Source organism: Crassostrea angulata, chromosome 1 (genome assembly GCF_025612915.1).
Source record: "Crassostrea angulata isolate pt1a10 chromosome 1, ASM2561291v2, whole genome shotgun sequence".
NCBI lineage: Eukaryota > Metazoa > Mollusca > Bivalvia > Ostreida > Ostreidae > Magallana > Magallana angulata.
Window position 1 is genome coordinate 17,011,624 of NC_069111.1, and position 21,821 is coordinate 17,033,444.

Here is a 21,821-nt window from a genome sequence, read left to right on the forward strand (position 1 = left end):
ACAGACATGTTTTTATAGTTTTTTGATGATAAAACAGTAGTATATGGTTGCCAATTGTTTAACACGAAATAATTATGAGAAGAAAGTTAAAGAATACTCGGAATTTTTCAAGTCATTGCGTGGAATCGCAATTTTGATAAACATGAGTGTAGATTTAGGAAGACTGCAAATGAAAATATGGATCAAGGAGCGGGGGAGGGGGGGGGGGGTCGTGAAAAACGGGCGTTTTATCAATAATGATATTTGCTTTAACAGTGTTTTAGAGTAAACCTGTATATATTTATTTATGTGTAATCTAATTGTTGTTCATAGTACTTGAAGAGAGTGAGATATACTCTTACTATTAAAAGAGCGATAATTCAACATAAATCGTTGGCCGTATAACTGGCTTTACCACAGTACCAAAACCGTAAATACAGTAAGAGGGATTTTGGTGTGATTGTCGAAAAACCGTCCATCGACATCCTACCCGACTTTGGTTGTTGTTGTTTTTTCAGGTGTTCCTTGGGCAAAGTTTTTTCTCAAGTTGATTCTTCGGTAGTTGACACTAATGACGAAACTTTTTTGAAAGGCGAATGCACGTGTGAATTGGTCGATGGTCAGACGTAGATGAAACCATCGTTCGACAGTCTATCGGTTGTCGATCGACTAACTATATGTTGCTCGACAGCTCCTCCCGCTGCTTGGTTATTATGTTGGAAAACGTCACCGGCAGGTTTAAAAGAAAAAGTAACTGCTCCTAGTCGAACGTTCTTTTACCACCAGCTGCAGGTCTGTAGCTCCTGGTCTGAAAAAATTCCAATTGACGACCTGGGAGGTACGGTGCCTTCCAGAGTAAAAAAAACTGCAATGTACGGCGCACAGAAGATATTTTTGGACTGATAAACCTTATTTTCACACACATCCTCTAAAAAACTATGGTACCTTAAAATTCTTCAGGTAATTTACTATTGATCAATATCGGCTGTTTACTTGCCTCAGCCTTTTTCCCCCCAAAATACTAACCGACCTCAAAACAATTTCTGGTCGTGCAATCATCAGGTGCCAGTTGATAGTTTTTTTGTCGAGGAAATGTTAAGCAGATAGTGCTCATATATGTGATCTAATTTTTTCAGTGTAATTTTGAATTTGATAAAATTGGTTCACGCGCAAGGAACAAATGGTCCTGAGAAACTCTTGAGAAATTTTAAACATTTCAGAATAAAACAAGTACAACTAATAGCACTATATAGAATACAAGGACGATCTCATTTGCCATTTTTTTCACACTTTCACAGGTTTAGCACCGCGCTCCAGTCCCGAGCAACTGCCATAAACTTACTACTGTACCATTGAATTTGTAGGTTAATGTCTACCCATGCAAATAATCACCAATTATGGGGGGGGGGGGGGGGTGTCAATCACCTTCTTTCCGAGTGGCATTTCGTGTTCTGAACCCACCCCCTTTTTCAAGCACAAAACCGAAAGTAAAAATTTTGTCCACAGTTTCGCATTTTCATTCCGTATCTTATGAAAAGTGTTACCAATACCAGAGTGTCATATATCAATGAAATGGACATGAGCTCCTCTATCCACAAAGTGATTTTAATAAATATTCTATCAACTCATACCAAACAAATAACCAGTCAAATCTGAGGTTCTTCCTTTATTATAACATTAATTTCAGTTGAAATGTGACGTGACAAAAGCACTGTATCATCCGGTAATTATTGTTAAACTTTAAATCTGTCAGATAAAAACAATAAAAATTTCATCAAGCGTAATTTCTGAAACCACTAATGCTATAAATAGTTGCACAAAAGTTGACAATATCAAGCGTTAAGGAGGCTGGATGGCCAATCACTGTATACATGTAATTATTAACGTAAACGTGTTTTATTCTGCGAGTACTGCACGTTTACAATCAATGTTGATGCCCACCCCTCTAATTCAAATAAAATTAGAGGTTTCTTTGGGTTGTTGTTGTTAAGATGGTGTCTAATCATTCTATTTTAAAATTTTTATTTCTGCAAACCATCTTCATAAGGGTACACCACAAAGCCGACCGAGAAGTCACTGACATATTCAAAATTGTTCCTTTCGTGGAAAGCGAGTGACGGTTTGTTATCAAGATTAACGGCAGAATATAGGTAGTCTTCTTCCTTTAGTAATTTCTCCATCAGAAGCATGGTAACAGCACTTCCTAATTTAGCTCTCCTATATTCAGGAATAACATGTAACATGCCTATACAGCCGTAGTCCTGTTGTAGAATCCAGGCCACGGGATCTCTTTGCTCGTTTTCAATGCAGACACTTGGATTTTGTTTGATCATATCACTGATCCACTCCTTGCAATCGCTGAAGATTCCGGAATATGGCCATTCCTGGACGACAGTTTCAACGTGTTTCTGTTTTAGATTCGTCACCGTCAATCTATTAGGAATTGGGCTGTACCAAAAAAGGGTTACTTTTAATATACACTTTAGACACTTATGAATTTGATCATGTAAGAATAAACAATACATTTTGCATATACTGTACATGTATATTTTGTATGGTGGAGGAAAGTAGGACGTTTTTGAAATTGAGTAAATAAAAACCCGCCCTAATAACGACAAAACTTTAGGTTAGCAAGACGCAAAAATCTTAAGCAATACAAACATTTGGCTGATGTTTTCCAGTTGCATGTTCATAATGACTCCGTCAGTACTGACGCGATATGCGCTACTACGATGGCTTATCAACTGATCCAGAACCTCGGAACGTAAACCTATGCATAGTAAAAAATACATCTTTAACATATCTGTAATTACAAATCCTTCCACATTTTGCAGAGGAATAGTATTTGGAAAAATATGATTGACTGACAATTATGTCCGGTTTATATATAAATGAACAATTTCTAAAATGCAAAACCCACATATCCATGAAAATCCGCCACATAAGTTTTATTCCTCTCGGGTTTGATACATCTTAGTTAAGGATGACGTTTACTCAGAATGAAAAAAAAATCCACTGATGATAATGAAAAACCAACTATTGTGTGTTACAGACCTTACATGGTAGTGTTATTCTTCACTTTCAAAAAAGTAGGTCATTGTATAAAAACTGTCTATCATTCTCTTTTTGAGTTAATGGCCATTGAATATTTTTTGAAAATTTGAGAAAAATCCATAAAATTTTAAGACTATGATTAAGTTTTTCTAATTGTGAAAATAATACAAATTGCTTAACTCTTTAACAAATGAAATACAGTTTATGAATGGTAGTGACATTAAATTTTTATTGATATTCTAGTCCGAATTTCCTCTATCAGTTTTCAAATTACTACCCATTTTTGATTCAATATTACAAAAAACTGAATGATGATAATGCTAAAACAGTATTAGTATTAAACTAAGTATATATTGACTTTTGAGATATGGTGTCTTTTATCATTTTAAAGCATTTTTCAATATTTTTGTAGTGTGTGCCATGCGATTATCTAAACGAAAAAGCAAGATAAAACCAATAAAAAATAGGCAAAATTATGATGACTAACAAATAAAATCTTAACTTTAAATATTATAGTACTGCCAAAAATATTTCAGTGGAAAACAAAATCTGAAAAATTTAGTCCGAATTTCCTCTGTTTCGCTAAAAGTCAAACTTTGTCAGAGCCTAATTCCATAATTTAGTAAAAATATCGATTGTTATGTCAATAATAATTCATTTCTTAAATACTTTTTGTATTTAAAACAAATGTTACTCATTAAATTGAACTTTTTAACAATCCGGATTTGAGAACTCAAACCCTGAGTAAACAACGTCCTTAAATATTGTGAATAACTTTATTTCCTTAGTAGGATGCATTGTAGAATACAACATTGTGGAATTTCAGACTTCTTTTGTGTTCATTTTTTTAATATACCATGGAACTATAAAGTTTAACGTTATATGTACTGACTTAGATTAAAAGTGCAAAATGACTAAACAAAATACCGGGTAGCTGCGAACAAGAGCTCAATAGTGATATTCCCGCTCTGATGTGAATATATAAAATAAGCAAAGTTGACAATAAACAGGAAGTTGAAAATAAATTTGTTAAAAAACGAATCCATTCATACGGCATGCCTAAACAAAGAATGTGATAAAATTTCAAGCACCTGCAGTTAATAGTGCTGCAATATCTTTGACATAAATTTGTTCTAAAATTTTCGAAAATTTAAACTACAAATAAACAAAGCCGTCATCTAACACGAAATTAATATCTGATTGGCACAAAGATGAATCTCAATATATGACATACCTAAACAAAGAGTTTCTTAAAATTTTAAGCATCTGCGATTAATACTAGTAGTTGCTGAGAAAAAATGCGACAGAAATTTACGAACAGACACACAGACAGACGAATACACAGGATAAAACAGTATTAGCCCTCCTCTTTGGAGCGGTAATATTATAAGGTAAAGCGATACTATGATTTGCAATCATACTGAAAAGAAAATGTTATAAACATGCCTTACATATAAACCCCCTAACTGCCCTTTGCATCGAATCCCTAACTCATTTGCATCAAAGCCGTTCTGTCCTTTGCATCGCAGATAATTTTCAGCTTTTACAACAAACTTAAATGAAATCTATTTTCTTTTGACATACAACAGAAAAATGCTTACCAAATAAGAAGAGAGTGTTCGAAAGTAGTTTCGTTACATGTTGGAGCACGGCATCTAATACCAAAGTACTCTTTGTGTCTCTACAAAAACAGTACACCCTCTGTGAATCAGCAGTCTTATGCTACAATAAATAGGGTACAGGTCAGTAAGAAAACAATTATAGTTGATCATGTTAAAAGAGCTTAAATACATTTGTTATTCGACATTTATTATGAGCCGGTCATATGATATCGCTGTAGTTAAAAGAAAATACGGAAATATTTCCAGAAACTGATGTTATTGTGAGAATCTCTTATTACATATCTTCATTACTTTCTACATTATTTAATATTTATACATTTGTTTATCTATTTAAACCGCCTGGAATTTTGCACTACTGTTTACTATCTTCAAGCGAGAGAGTTCTATGGTATCGCGGTATCCGGATTGGCGTGATCTACGGTGGCCTAGTAGTGTCACATTGTGGGGAAAATATAAAGTAGTTTAACTTGACTTAAAATTAATGGATTTTTATAATATTTTAATTAAAATAATGTTTTTAAAATGATAATTATAGATAAAAAATACTGAACAGCTGCTGAAAGTGATAAACATGACTGAATTTTTATTCATTTTTTTTCAATTATTTTCACAATGGGGACACTTAAAAGTGTCTCCCCGCCTCAACACTCGAACAGGAGTACAATACTGAAGGTAAGTCCAATGGTCACAGAAGTCACATTTGCTCCACTTCACAACACAACACATGTACTGTTTTGAAGCTCCTTTGTCTGCCAGTCATGACAAAAACAGCATTTTTCTTCCTCTGCAATGCTGTCTCCATCGCTTGTTTCTGGCCACTCATCCTCTGACAGGAGCGGAATTGGTCCACCTTTTCTATTGATTCCCGACGTGCTTGGGCCTTCTTTTTCAATGATTTTTTTTTCTGTCTTTTTGCTGGTTTGCTGGATTCAGCGGCAGCACTAGATACTGGTACTTTTTTCTGTTGCTTTGCATCAATGGAGTTCAGGATGTTGATGTTAGTCTTTTTGGTTAAATTTCCAGACAGAAATGGAGGGAAAAATATCTTTTAAGGTCTCTGTATAACTGAAGTGATTGTTCTGCTGGCAAAAAATGTTGAATTGTTGGCATTTTCAGAGTCTTCTGGTTCTTCATTCTAACTGTGAGGCTCAGCAGAGGAGACAGTAGGGGGATGGCTTGAAGACAGGTGGGTAACATCATGCTGGTTGTAAATCAAAGATGATGCAATGTCAGAATCTGGAATCATGTCTTTGTTAATTGGATGTATCCCAGTCTTTCTAAAAGCTGATGTCAGATTTTCAGGTGACATGGCCCTCATCATATATGGTCTAGCAGTTAGTTAAGCTACCTGATATTTTGTTATGTGAATCCCAGGATTCTTCTGCATGTACAGCTGGCATTATTTGTTGAACATTCCCTTCATTGGACCAAACACGCCGACACCCAGAGATTGGGTCAAATGACTAGTGTGCAGGGGTAAAAAAAGAGTATGATATTGTGCCTCTTCGCCCTATCCGTCAAGGGATTTATGCTCATCATACAGAACAAGGGTTGGCTGCTCAGAAGACCTGATGTGCTTGATGAAGAATTTTGTCAAGTAGTTCGGGAACACCTGACTGTTGGACCATCCAGTTTCTGACATCCCTCCATCCGCTCCTGGTGTCGCATTTTTCATGAAATCTGGGTTCCAACGTTTTCTCTTGAACACATAATATTGTGGAACATAATTCCCTAGAGCGTTGCCAGCTGCAATGACAGTGGTCAATGTAGATCTGTTGGATGTAACTGCTTGTGGTTTAGTGCTCCTGTCACAAATGATTTTTAAATGGGGAATGTTCAGTACTGAATCCTGTCTCATCAATGTTGTATATATTTTCAGGTTTGTCATGGAGATTGCTTTTAGTGAGGATGGTGTGGAGTTCTTTGTAGTACTTATTTAATTTTTCTCTGGATGCTGATTCTGCTCTGTTCATCGCCAGTGACTGTGGTTTAGAAACTTTAAGGTCCTGCCATCCGCCCAGAAATCCATAAAACCAACAATTACAAAGCAAGGACCCGGAATCTTTGCCCCTTGTACTCTTTCCAAGAGAGACTGCATAGTCCCTGGCCAGTAACTGGATTCTTACTCCCATGTACTTGATGTGGTCCACCAATGCTTTCTCCTCATTTGCAGTGAAGGTTGTTGAATAGCCAACATGTGCATCCAAAGGAATCTTCTCCCTTGTCCTGTCTCTCAGGGTTGCTTCAGGAACAGAGTAAATAATTGCTGCCTTGTACATCGACATCCCACCTTTACAAGCAGTATATGCCCTCTCCAGATTTGCCCGGTCATACTGTAGTCTTTTCTTTTTCACAATCGTAAATTAAAAAAATTGATATCAATGTAACATTATTTTGTAATTTTTTTTTTAATTTTAAAAACATTGACACAAAAACCCACAAAATATTCACGAAAAAGAGAGATTTTTAAAAAAATGAGTTTAATTGAATTCAATTTTTTTTTATTTTGATCTTTAAATAAAATCTTTTAAAGATTTTTTGAATTTTAAAATTTTTATAATTCTTAAACAATTTTTAAATTTCAACTTCAATTTTATGAATAAAATTTTATTTTGTTGAGTTAAAAAATTCAATATTTATAAAAATTGTCTTTATTGTATGAAAAAAAAATACAATGCATTCTTATGATTTTTATACCAAACAACAACCCCAAAAAAAAAAAAAAAATGTGCAAAAACTCTTTTATTGCTAATTTTTAACACAAACTGCTTTCCATACTTTTTAAATTTTGCAGCATTTCCTTATCTGGATTTCACATGATTTTTAACAGCCTCGTTTTCAGTTTAAAAACCAGACGACAATATGTGCCGGTTCAATATTATAATCTTGAGATTTATATGGTGATATTTAGCGTGCCTCTGTTTACTATGTCTAAAAATATCCAGACGTCACATGTCAATTTCTGCGCGTGCTACTACATAAAAAGAAATACCACGATACCATAGATACCGCGATATAGTAGGAAACAAGTATAATTAATTGAAGAAAAGTAAGCACCCACCTTTTGACAAGTGTTGTTAAGTTGCATGAGTTGAATTACTAAATTTTAAATTTTTTGATGCAAATCACCGACAAACCTGGTCGTCTGATACTACTACAACACTGTAGTCAGACCATCTGTCGACCCACACCATTCTTTTTGTCAGGGACCCTTTCCTCAACTGTTTGACAAGATAGTGTGCCTTAAGGTGCCTCACTACACCTTGAAATATTTTCTCAAATCAGCAGAAAATTGCTTGATTTTGATAAAAGCATGATGGATAAGAAGCATATATGTCAAATAGGCGAAAAAATGTGCAATTTTAGATAAAAAATGATATTTTCAAAAATGTCATTCAGTTAACATGAACAAAAGCCCAAGGTGGATTCGAACTCATGACCTGCGGTTCACAAGCCTGATACTTTAACCACTGAGCTATGACGGTATACATCTGAATAGATTGATACAAACAGTTTAACAAAACATGTAAATCGCCATCTTGTGACGTAGTGTCTTAAAAAGTATAAGTCTCGGTGTAGTGAAGTACCTTAAAAGAAATCATATACAATATATATCATTTTGTAAAGTTTGATTACCGGGTGGCAGTAAATACAATTTACGACATGGCATGTAAATTTTGTATTTACTGCCAACCGGTAAATTTTAAATTTACAACATGACAATTTCTTCAGGAGGCCAAGACGAATACGCCTACTTGAATTTTGGAAGACTTAATATCCCCGAAAATTCTGGCAAATTGTTTTTCTGTTGTTATTACTAAACACCATAATATAATTGAAGACAAAATTGAAGAAAAAAATAAACTTGACAGAGGAAGCTCATACACAAAATAAAGCTAATGCTATTCAAACAAGTATATTTTTTCCAGACGATGCCCAGAGGCAGTTTTATATTTAGTTTTACCCCAAATTGTAATCATAATAGGGAAATTTAGTTTCACAATTTATGTTCTTTTCTTAAACTACTAACTAATTTCCATGATGGGTTTGAGGTGGTATGGGACACCTTCATACTGTGAGGAACTTCCAGTTGAAATGATCGATAAAATGAAACATTTTCTTTCACAAAATTTTTATCCAACAGCGTAGCCCAATAAATTCGAGCGTTTACTACGAATATTTGTCATTAGTTTAAATAATAGTTTTCACCTTTCTAAAACAAAATTAAAACGTATTTTTGGCCGAATATTATAAAAAATAACACATTCTAAACCGGAGAAAGAATTTAATTATAAGGTACTTTTATCCACATTAATATGGATAAATGTCCCATATACCACCTTCATAGGTTTCGAGAACGTAACAGACAAAGGCGGACGATCGAAAACGGAAAATGACCAATGTAACAGAAAATGAAATAAATGTAATAGTCAAACCACCTTGATTCTAAATAATTGATTAACGTAAACCCAGTTTTACCGATGCTGAAAACGGCAGGTCAATTCTCAAAAACTTTTCCAGCGAACAGTAGTCTTCAGACAAAACTTGATGTGCCATAACAATCGATCGAACAAAAAAGAAACGGCTTTACTTGACCTGAAACTTAAAACAACACAATGTATTTTTTTTTATCACTGTTTAAGCTTTAAATATGATATTTCTTTTGCTAATAATTTAGTTTGCAGTACTTGAAGTACTGCAAACTAAAAGTGTCAATACTGAAAGTAAAGACACGTATATAATAAAATTGTATAAAAACATAATCGTAATTCAATTTGTTTCTTTAAAATTGTTTCCTTTTATATAAAACCATTGTAAGCCAACAAGAGTAAAACAGTTTGTAAAGAGTTTATTATACCCCCCGCAAACGAAGTTGGGGGGGGGGTATATAGGAATCACCTTGTCCGTCCGTCCGTCTGTCTGCGCAATATTCGTTTCCATTCCATATATATATTGGAAGTTTGTTTATGACCTGAAGGTGTGCCATGATCTGACCAAAGGTAATTTGGTCATGTTCAAAGTTATTGTTAAAGAAAAGCTTAATTCCTGTCTGTGCCATATCTTGTATGAATGGAAATGATTAGAAGGTAAAATTTAACATAAAGCTTGCTTGTGCAAGGAAAAATTCAATCAAATTAAGATTCTCATCCCCGCCCAGCCCTCTGAAAAAAGACAAGTTTTTATTGATAGAAAATGGCCGGTTAAATAGATTGCATCCATCATTTTCTATAATAGAAATATACTTGACTTATGATTTTTTTCGTGGCGGGGGTATCAATTGTGAGCTTGCTCACAGTACCTCTAGATTGGTAAAGGTCCAGATTGTATGGAGGATCTTCGAGTATCTGTATATCATTGCTTGCATAACTCTAATTTACTTACAAAAACAAACAAATTAATATTCAAGTAAACAAATTCCATAACAAATTGTGCTCATGAGTTCTATAATAAACTGTAATATAATCCTAAAACACAAACAAAAATTCATATTATACATTTCTACAGATTTATTTAGAAGTTAATATAATGTTGGCATAATTTTTAACGATGTTTAGTTACTGTTCCTGTATCGCCTTCCCTAAATAGATGAATATTAAGATTATACTTTATCCCATTAACAGGTTTGTTCACTGCTTTGAAAAATGATTATACATCCTGATCAGATTAAAGGTCAATGTAGTTTATCGTAAGTACATTGTAAAAGGGGAAGTACTATAGCAACTGCACTTGTTTCTATGGTTGTGCCAGCTTGGACCAAAATGTATAATACAGTTTGAACGAATTGAGATTATGCCTATTTGGTACATTTCGATTTTTTCCAATGTTTGCCAAAAAAAAAACAAAACAAAAAAAAACCAAAAAACAAAAAACAAAAACAACTTGTGAAACCTTGTTCAAGATACTATCAAACAAAAACCAGCTACTCAATATATAACTCTTAATAAATCTCTAATACAAATTGTATGTAAACTGTATAATTTTTTTTTTTAGAAATTTCTAAAAATATGAAAATTTGTAATTTTTTTCTTCGAAAGTTGTGTGAAGAATAAATGTAAATTTTTCGTATTTTTCTGTAAAAAAACCATGAGAGAGACTTTTGCATTTAACGACTATCATTAGATTTTCTTAATTAATAACCTAATACAAGGTGTCCCATGATATCTGACTAAATAAGCAATACGGAGAAAAAAAGGGGACCGGTTTGTGAAATGGGAATGTTTTGGTTTAGTCTGGACACTAAGCGTATCATTGTCATGCAATTTATTTTTGGGCCACATCGCTCACCTGAGCGACAATGGCTTTAAATGGGCGTTCAAAGGATATTGTTCCATATGGTCCCTCGGTTGAATTATCCGAATTTTACACATACATAATTTTTTGCGTACACTTACATGTAATCTTTGACACAAGTACCTTTATGGAATACCTTCTTTTTTTTTTACCGAAAATATAAAATCCTATGCAAGATATGTATCTAAATTTTTGGTAGGGGTACACTGTTAACTTCTAATTTCCATAATTCTAGCCCCCCCCCCCCCTTTAAAAAGCGATCAAAATATATAAGATACATTTTCTTCCTCAAGTACTTACTGGTTATTGTATTTTATTGAAAAAAAATTCGTATGTGTGAAAGAAGAAAATTTTACCTTCATACACTAAATTACTTAAATTACAAACTTTCAAAAATTTGATTGGTTTTCTGCATAATAAAAGACTGTTGTTTACCTGGCGTGAACTCGTGTGACGTTTTAAAACCTTACTTGGTCGATGAATACACTCAAAAGTTGTTGTCATGTGATCTATATGTTAAAGAGCTATTTCAATATAAGCACCTTAACAAAACACATGGCATTAATCAAACATTACGCATAGATCATACCTAATGAATTGTATTTTATTATGTTAATGCATCATGTTTTGCTTATATTGCGCAGGTAAACAGTCAACTGTCTGATTTACCGAAGTATATGCTTGATTTGATACGTAACCATTACAAATACAGACGATACTTCTCTGAATTATTAATGAACATGAAACGAAAAACAAAACAAGCTAAACCGCCGTCAAAAGTGAAATGTCAACGCATTGGAATATTAAAATCTCAACTTACTTCACAAAATCGGCACCAATATATCTTGAATGTTTCAGATTCCCTTTGCATGCGAAGTGTTGCTCAACAAACAAAATCATTGTTAGTATGACCTGTTCCAAACATGAAATACCGAACCCGAAGTTATAAACCGACTAAAATAAACCCCCTTCAGTATTATTTTCATAATAATGTAACTCAAATTTGGAACAAAAGTAGCCCTTAGGTTTTGCAATTTTTAAGGATAAATTTATGCTTAATTACGTTGAGCACAGGGGCATCGTATCCGCTCTACACTCTATGACATATATATAATAATATACAAGGGAAGAATCGAAAGTATGTAGGACACGATTTGTAAACAATGTCAGAAAACAACTTACTTCACAAAAGTTACGCAAATCCTCGCACACAATGTTGCAAATGTTGTCAAAAAACACGTTCACACTCAAATATTCATAATAAACTCGGTAAAAAGCGTTTTTATCCCATTAAAACTGCTGTCTGCTGCAGAAACCCAATCTCTTCGCCCAAGAAAAGATAACTCTGTACTTTCTCTCTCTATATGTTCAGTAATGATAGTAGAAATTTCGGCGGTAAACTGTAAAATGTAGATCGCTATCATCAGCACCGCTCCGATCGACATAGATTGTCGTTATAAAATTCTTTATAATTTTTTGGGGGTTTCAAATTATTGTAGGGATGAGCGCAGTCTCTGTATCTTAATATGTGCATAAAACTAATTAAAGTATGTTTGTTTCCTATTATAAATTAATCGGTGAGAAAAAATCTCTTTCTCTCTCTCTCTCTCTCTCTCTCTCTCTCTCTCTCTCTCTCTCTCAGTTTATCCGGTTATTAAACAAAATAAAGATAATGAACCAAACATGCATGATTTAATTTGATAATCGGTTTAAGGTTTGTATTTGTTTTTTCAATTTTCATTATTTCTAACTCTAGATCTGCTAGATACATGTTAAAGATGAACAGACTCTCAACTGCCTTTGTTATATCGGGCAGGATATTACTGCTTTGTTTGTCTAGACATAGTTTTGTTCGTTTGTGTATATCTAATTAGAGTCTATTGTTTGTCAAACTTAAGAAAACCCCTGGGACTAACACAGAATATACAAGATATACACAACAGGTGTGTCGTGTGCCCAGGTGCACGTTAGGGTTTCTAAAGGCGTTGAATCTTAGTATGTACGAGTATACGATAAGTCTAGTGAATAAAAGTTAATTTACATTTGTAATTCATTTTCAAAGTATTATTTCCTAGCTCTGGGTTTCAAAAATGTTACGTCTACAAATTAACGATACATGTATGTAAGAGTAAAATCTTGACGCTAATTAATTAATGTACCGGTGATCATAAATAGGGGTTGATTATTTAAATATATGTATAAGGGTAAATATGTCAAATATACCCGGCCTGGCACATCATACAATTGTATGTACAAGTCATTTGCAATTGCCACATGCAGTAAATATGTCACCGGTAATTGGAAATTTTGTTTGTTATAGAATTGATAGTTTAAAAATCATGTAAATACAATTACATGTAAATATTTAAACATATTGGAACGGCGCCGCGATCATGAAAACCGGGAAATTGCGGGAAATTGAACAAATACCTTAATAGTATCAATGCATTTTATAAAGGAAATGATTTCATTTTCTTTCTTACATTTTTATAGCTATTAATTAGATGAACGTATTTCTACTCGGTTTAAATATTAACTAAGAAAGCCTACTATAGTGAACCTAACGGTTTCCATTTAGGTATAATATATTTTTGTTTACTGAAGACCAAGTTCCGTATTTCATTCTAAATACATGCATGCATGTAATTTATAAATTAGATATAATTGATTGTTACAAACTGAATGGTTTGTCAAAATCTTTTCAAGTAAACACATTCAATACAGTGATTCAATATCCACTGATATATAGGATATAAAAACACACATATATATGTAAGTTGCCGTGGCGCAGAGGAAGTGTGGTGATGATAGTAAACTAAGGGTCCCAGGTTCTCACCGTGGTCGTTTTTTTGTGGGTTTTTTTTCATTTTTCTTTCTAGAACAAAAACCGTTTTAATACCTTTCCTTTCATAAAGTTAATACATTTTGTTAGAAATTAAGCACAATATTGAAATAAATTTTTTTTAATGGCTTAAAGGTGGCTTAAAGGTGGCTTAAAGAAGTTTGGACATTAAGGACCTATAAGTTGTCCTTAAAGGTGGCTTAAAGATAGTCTTTAAGCTGCCTTTAAGCCATCTTTACGCTTTCTTTAAGCCACCTTTAAGCAACACATATAGCTTAAAGGTGGCTTAAAGATCGTCTTTAAGCTACCTTTAAACACCTTTAAGCTATCTTTAAGGAGGACTTAAAGATGGTCATTCATCCTGTGATACTTTTCCATGGCAGTCTTTGTCTGGACGTCCGTTAATAAATGAGTAAAGACTACCAATGAATATGTGCATGAACGTAATGCGATTGCAGGATTTATTGTCAATCAACGATTCAATCGTTTAATGATTCAAATTATGTTCCTAATTGGATATCGTAGATTCAAACATATTTTGTGTAAAATATACACATAAAACATCCACACCTTAGTGCAACTATACAAATTCGCAGTAATATATTGCTCTAAGAAGTAAGCAGTTTAAATTTCGGTGTATTCTTACCATAATGAAATGAGAAGTCTAGTTACAGATGAATAATGGTTCTTTGTTCTATTCAAATGTCCAGTTTATATCACACTGCTAAATCAAAAGCCCTGTGATAAACAGGGGGGTACAATGGAGTCAATGCCAAGTACAGACTCGGTCTAAAATCACTTCAAAACTTGAGTTTAATTATTTAAGGCATCAAAGGTTTAGTTACATTGCATGACACTTGCATTGTTTCTGACAGACTACATGATATCCCGCGCTAGCACATGAATATAAAAAAAACGTTACACATTGCAGGTTTTTATTTTGTGAAATCGGAGCCAGATATCATAACAGTATTTCAGCGAAGGTTCACGTCAAAACATTTTACATTTTATGCAATTTCATACATCACTTGTCATTTTACAGAGACAGTACAGGTGAACACACATGTGAGTTTAACTTCAGATTTAATCTACACTATCTAAGGATGCTTACAAGCCAATTTGAGCGTTCCTGGCTTAATGGTTTAAATTTTTTTTTTTTAAAGATTTTCTCTATATATTCCTCTATAAAAATTCATACCCCATTTGTGGCCCCACCCTACCCCCGGGGACCATGATTTGAACAAACTTGAATATACATATCTGAGGATGCTTCCAGTCAAATTTGAGCTTTTTTTTTTTTTGAGAAAAAGATTTTTTAAGATTTTCTCTATATATTCCTATGTAAAAATCCATCCCCCCATTGTGGCCTTGCCATACCCCCAGGGACCATGATTTGAACAGACTTGAATCTTTTCTATCTGAGGATGCTTCCACTGATATTTGAACTTTCATGGCCTAATATTTTTGAGAAAAAGATTTTTAAAGATATTCTCTATATATTCCTATGTAAAACTTGATTCCCCCACTGTGGCCCCGCCATACCCCCGGGGACCATGATTTGAACAAACTTGAATCTTTTCTATCTGAGGATGCTTCCACTGATATTTGAGCTTTCCTGGCCTAATAGTTTTGAGAAAAAGATTTTTACAGATATTCTCTACATATTCCTATGTAAAACTTGATTCCCCCATTGTGGCCCCGCCATACCCCCGGGGACCATGATTTGAACAAACTTGAATCTTTTCTATCTGAGGATGCTTCCATTTTAATTTGAGCTTTTCTGGTCAAATAGCTTTTGAGAAGAAATTCTTTTAAAGATTTTCTTTATATATTCCTAGGTAAAACTTGATCCCCCTATTGTGGCCCCACCCTACCCCCAGGGACTATGATTTGAATAAACTTGAATCTTTTCTATCTGAGGATGCTTCCACTGATATTTGAACTTTCATGGCCTAATAGTTTTGAGAAAAAGATTTTTACAGATATTCTCAATATATTTCTATGTAAAACTTGATTCCCCCATTGTGGCCCCGCCATACCCCCGGGGACCATGATTTGAACAAACTTAAATCTTTTGTATATGAGGATGCTTCCACTGATATTTGAACTTTCCTGGCCTAATAGTTTTGAGAAAAAGATTTTTAAAGATATTCTCTATATATTCCTATGTAAAACTTGATTCCCCCAGTGTGGCCCCGCCATACCCCCGGGGACCATGATTTGAACAAACTTGAATCTTTTCTATCTGAGGATGCTTCCATTTTAATTTGAGCTTTTCTGGTCAAATAGCTTTTGAGAAGAAGATTTTTTAAAGATTTTCTCTATATATTCCTAAGTAAAACTTGATCCCCCTATTGTGGCCCCACCCTACCCCCAGGGACTATGATTTGAACAAACTTGAATCTGCACTACCTCAGGATGCTTTCATTTTAATATAAGCCTATATGGCCAAATTGTTTTTGAGAAGAAGATTTTTAAAGATTTTCTCTATATATTCCTATGTAAAACTTGATCCCCCTATTGTGGCCCCACCCTACCCTCCGGGTCCATGATTTGAACAAACTTGAATTTACACAACCTGAGGATGCTTTCATTTTAATTTGAGCTTTTCTGGCCAAATAGTTTTTAAGAAGAAGATTTTTAAAGATTTTCTCTATATATTCTTATGTAAAACTTGATTCCCCTATTGTGGCCCCACCCTACCCACGGGGACCATGATTTGAACAAACTTGAATCTGCACTACCTGAGGATGCCTCAACACAAGTTTAAGCTTTTCTAACCAAATAGTTTTTGAGACGAAGATTTTTAAAGATTTTCTCTATGTATTCCTATGTAAAACTTGATCCCCCTACTGTGGCCCCACCCTACCCACGGGGACCATGATTTGAACAAACTTAAATCTACACTACCTGAGGATGCCTTCACACAAGCTTAAGCTTTTCTGGCCAAATAGTTTTTGAGAAGAAGATTTTCTCTATATATTCTTATGTAAGACTTGATCCCCCTATTGTGGCCCCACCCTACTCCCAGGGACTCTGATTTGAACAGACTTGAATCTACACTACCTCAGGATGCTTCCATTTTAATTTGAGCTTTTCTGGCCAAATAGTTTTTGAGAAGAAGAATTTTAAAGATATTCTCTATATATTCCTACGCCATTCCCCCGGAGACCTTGATTTGAACAAACTTGAATCTCTTCTATCTGAGGTTGCTTCCATTTAAATTTGAGCTTTTCTGGTCAAATGGTTTTTGAGAAGAAGATTTTTAAAGATTTTCTCTATATATTCCTAAGAAAAACTTGATCCCCCTATTGTGGCCCCACCCTACCCACGGGGACCATGATTTGAACAAACTTGAATCTACACTACCTGAGGATGCCTCAACACAAGTTTAAGCTTTTCTGGCCAAATAGTTTTTGAGAAGAAGATTTTTAAAGATTTTCTCTATATATTCTTATGTACAACATGATCCCCCTATTGTGGCCCCACCCTACCACCGGGGTTCAAGATTTGAACAAACTTGAATCTACACAACCTGAGGATGCTTTCAATTTAATTTGAGCTTTTCTGGCCAAATAGTTTTTAAGAAGAAGATTTTTAAAGATTTTCTCTATATATTCTTATGTAAAACTTGATTCCCCTATTGTGGCCCCACCCTACCCACGGGGACCATGATTTTAACAAACTTGAATCTGCACTACCTGAGGATGCCTCAACACCAGTTTAAGCTTTTCTGGCCAAATAGTTTTTGAGACGAAGATTTTTAAAGATTTTCTCTATGTATTCCTAGGTAAAAGTTGATTCCCCTATCGTGGCCCCACCCTACCCCCAGGGACTATGATTTGAACAAACTTGAATCTACACTACCTCAGGATGCTTTCATTTAAATTTGAGCTTATCTGGCCTAATAGTTTTTGGATAGAAGATTATTAAGGATTTTCTCTATATATTCTTCTGTAAAACTTGATCCCCCTATTGTGACCCCCCCCCCCCCCAGGGTCCATGATTTGAACAGACTTGAATCTACACTACCTGAGGATGCTTCCACTGATATTTGAGCTTTTCTGGCCAAATAGTTTTTGAGAAGATTTTTAAAGATTTTCTCAATATATTCCTATGTAAAACTTGATTCCCCTATTCTGGCCCCACCCTACCCACGGGGACCATGATTTGAACAAACTTGAATCTACACTACCTGAGGATGCCTCCACACAAGTTTAAGAGTTTAAGCTTTTTTAGCCAAATAGTTTTTGAGAAGAAGATTTTTAAAAAATAATAACAAATTTACAATAATTCTCAATTATCTCCCCTTTAAAGAGGGCGTGGCCCTTCATTTGAACAAAGTTGAATACCCTTCACCCAGTGATGATTTGTGCCAAATTTGGTTGAAATTTGCCCAGTGGTTCTGGAGAAGGTGTGAAAAGTTTACAACGACAACGCCGCCAACGACAACGCCGACGACAGACAACGGACAAATTTTGATCAGAAAAGCTCACTTGAGCTTTCAGCTTTCAGTCTTTCATTCTGAGTCAATAATTTAAAAAAAAAAATACCATGATGCTTACAATAAATATGATAATAGATGCATATAAAACGTAATAAAAAAAAGAAAATATCTTCATGTGCAAAGACGAAGTACCGCTGTTTCATTTTCACTTTACACCCACAGCTCTAAACCTAAGCATGTCCAAAGCCATATTTATATGCCTATTTATCATGTATTATCATTAATAATTTCTTTAGAATAATATCCATGCTTTAAATGAAATCAACATGATAGTTTGATGCAGAAGATTTTAAGACATTAGCTGGATTTAAAAAAAGTTTAAGCTTGATCATAATCTGATTATATTTAACAAACTTTATGCCCTGTTTAATATGATGACTGTTTAATAACAGATACGATGCTAAAATATTACAATACTACGTAAATAGAAAGGGAGTAAAACAAAGAGTTTTCAATTGGCTGTCAAAGCCTTATTTGGGAAGCAATGCATTAACTGTATGAATGTTTCAAGATTAACATATTTTTAATTTACATTTCAAAACGAAGGATCACGTTTAAGGTAGAATCAGCCTTTCAGAAATCTGTGTCAAATTATGTTTTTTTCATTTGGACAGTTAAAACAACTCCTCAATAGTTTACTAAAACAAGCAATATATTAACACCTTTGCACATTTGTAACATTATGTTAACATTTATTCAGCTCGACCACATTGGCATTAAAATCCAAAGGCCAAATTATAACACAATGAGGCAATTATGATATATAACACTTATATAACTAAACATACAATGCATAACAAAAGTGCTGCTTATATGTACTACACGAGATGTATTGATGTGTAATTTGCAATTTGCAAAAACCATTAAAAAGATTAAACATGGATATATGAGATATTGAACAGATTAACAAAAATCACTAAGCATGGAGAAATTTTTGAAAAAGAAAGCATGGTCAAAGTTATGATGAAAATGAACTTTTTTGGTCAGCACTTCTTCCTGCTCCACCCTCTCTGTTACACAGGAATCTCGTATGCTGCATTGCGCACCCAGGCAGTCATGCATAAATTTAGTCTTTTAATGACGTTCCTTGCATGAATGGCAACAACCTCATTTCCCAAATGTAATTTTGGACAACCCAGTGAATGACAACTTGTTGAACACTCTGTGGCCTTTTTTATTTTTGCCATCATCTTTGTTTGACTTATGGTAGGCAAAACTATGATGAATGAGTTCTTTGAAAACTCCACAGCTCTCCTGATGAAGAAGTAGTCAATATATATGGAAACAATGCATGCATTATTGACTACATGCATATATAAATGCACACATGATGACCCAGGGATCGTAAACTCACAATTTTGGAAGAGGCACTCTTCCACATCATAAGTATGTATCTATGTCAGAGTTCATCTGCTTAATAATCACGAGCCAAGAAGATTTTCAAAGAATGCATTTTCACTATATAATCATTACAGCCCCAGGGGCCATGAATTTCACAATTCCCCCCCCCCCCCTTATACCCATAGATGATATATGCCAAATTTGGTTGAAACTGTTTCAGTGGTTCAGGAAAAGAAGCTAAAAATGTTTAAAAGTTAAATGTTCAAAAGTTAAAAGAGCAACGAATGACTTATGACAAACAACAATGCACAAAAACAGATAGCAATAGGTCACCTGAGTGACCCAGGTGACCCAAAATGAGGATGCTCATAATTACTTCACTCTCCACTATCACTTTAAAATGTTATACTTACATTCTCGCCTGGTTCCGATACTCCACCCAGTCACCAGCATTGACCATTTTACCACCTGATGTGACTGTTGAATCTCTCTAAATTTTGTCATCTGGGAACCAGCAGGGAGTGCATCTCGTCTGTAATTTCCTCAGTCATGGTATATCTGTTTGACTGTTGATATAGTTTTTGGACTGTACTATGCTGCATTTTTTTGTCATAAGTGACCGACTCTCCCATAAATTTCTGTATCTCTGTTAAGTCTCCAAACTGCAGAACATGTGCAGAAGCATTTTTCCTGCAATTCTATATTTCTGCTAATCCATGCAACTTAAGTCATAAATCCTTTCAGTATACTTGTACTAATACAGAAAGTTGTTGAAAGTAACGTAATAAATTGAAAATAAAATAATCCAAAAGTTCTCTAGCGTCCTCTGCTTAGTAAGACCGGAGAGAGAGAGAGAGAGAGAGAGAGAGAGAGAGAGAGATGTAGTGAAAAAGTATTGGGTTTGTTAATTTATTACACATCTAATAAAGCAAATCTCCATGAAATTGGGTGTGTACATGCAGGTTTCTATGGGAAGGATGATAATGTGCGTATAGAAAGTCCCATTTAAGTAATGGATATACCATACAATTGTGACTCTTTTGTGGTGTATTGTAAATTATACCATGGGTTTGGTTTCACGACCCTGGGTTCAACCTCACGAGACGAAGTCGAGAGGTTACCCAGGGCGTGAAACAAAAAAAAAACATGGTATAATTTACAATACACCACAAATTAGTCAAAATATGTATGTTATATTTGTTTTAACCTATGATACATAAATATTAAAGTTATCTTGTAGGTGCATAAAATATTTATCAATATTAATATAAGTTTATTCAAGCATTATCCCTATGGAACCTCATATAAGGCATTGTTAAAGCTGACATGAATTCATAAAAGCATTTGGTCGCCATATTATTTTCGATCGCTCCTCTACTGCCACTGGGGTATATATACCGGTTGAGAAAGTTACGGTCGGTTGCTTTCCGATCGAGGCATTCACGTTGCACGGACTTCTAAATGCATGACCTACACATTGTAGTAAAATGTAGTAATAAAGAATAAAGAAAACAACAGACAATGAAATATACAAAATATATTTATTCTTTGAAAGGATGTCCAAGGTATGCGTATTATTTTGCACAGACTGTGCTGACTTACTTCGCATACACATCGAACACGTGTGTCGTTCATACAGAGTGCATAACGTCTGCATCCTCTTGAAAACCCCGGCGACACAACATCCAACACAGTAGCTGAATGATAGTAAATCCCAGAAAGTAACAACGTTTTCATCTGTTCCTACAAAAAACTCCCCGTTTATAAAATCCATGCGATAATTATTGACATTGCTTGATCTGCCACCATGTGTGGTTTGCGCATGTGTGATGTTATAACATACACAGGAAAACGGTCTACAATTATCGAGGAAAATTTGAAGTATTTCAGCCTGTCTTGTTTCGTCGTATTGGACATATCTTGCCAGTGCAGTGTTAGTCATATTATTTTTCTTCAAAACGCTTTTCTATGCGTCTTTTCGTCCAAGGTAACGTGTTCGGGTGTATGAAATTCCTGAATGCGGTGAAGCATGAATAGTATTCTCGGCCTTATATAGGGGGTGTGTAGCGATGAACAGAACAATAGAAATCTACAACTAATATGGCGGTTGTCGGAGATAAAAGGGAAATAATGCATATTTATGAATTCATGTCAGCTTTAAGAAAGAGCATTTCTCGACAATAGG

The 21,821-nt window shown here is 34.5% G+C and overlaps 1 protein-coding gene and 1 pseudogene across 9 annotated transcripts; both read right to left on the reverse strand.

The window, feature by feature from the left end:
• Nucleotides 1-1,638: 1,638 nt before the first annotated feature.
• On the reverse strand, nt 1,639-14,674 carry LOC128156024 (glycine N-acyltransferase-like protein 3). Of its 9 annotated transcripts, none has more exons than XM_052817995.1 (6): nt 14,435-14,674; nt 9,135-9,251; nt 7,793-7,897; nt 4,635-4,755; nt 2,641-2,749; nt 1,639-2,427 (listed from the first exon to the last, which is right to left on the reverse strand). In XM_052817995.1, the coding sequence occupies exons 2-6, from the start codon at nt 9,210-9,212 to the stop codon at nt 2,001-2,003; spliced, it is 840 nt and encodes a 279-aa protein (XP_052673955.1). In that variant the 5' UTR covers nt 9,213-9,251; nt 14,435-14,674; the 3' UTR covers nt 1,639-2,000. The 9 variants fall into 9 exon arrangements, with proteins under 9 accessions (XP_052673955.1, XP_052673942.1, XP_052673964.1 ...); XM_052817982.1 differs by having other exon boundaries at nt 9,135-9,257; XM_052818004.1 differs by lacking the exon at nt 14,435-14,674 and adding an exon at nt 12,129-12,280 and having other exon boundaries at nt 9,135-9,257.
• A 4,524-nt stretch (nt 14,675-19,198) lies between these two features.
• On the reverse strand, nt 19,199-21,578 carry LOC128177792 (uncharacterized; annotated as a pseudogene).
• Between the last annotated feature and the right edge of the window lie 243 nt (nt 21,579-21,821).

What these genes read in the sequence shown, in the direction of transcription:
- LOC128156024 (XM_052817995.1), bottom strand. Translation starts at nt 9,212, where the DNA reads ATGGCACATCAAGTTTTGTCTGAAGACTACTGTTCGCTGGAAAAGTTT. An exon ending in ACCTGCCGTTTTCAGCATCG is followed by an intron (nt 7,898 to 9,134) that starts GTAAAACTGGGT and finishes AGGCACCTTAAG; the next exon opens with GCACACTATCTTGTCAAACA. An exon ending in TAGTAGTATCAGACGACCAG is followed by an intron (nt 4,756 to 7,792) that starts GTTTGTCGGTGA and finishes TATTTATTGTAG; the next exon opens with CATAAGACTGCTGATTCACA.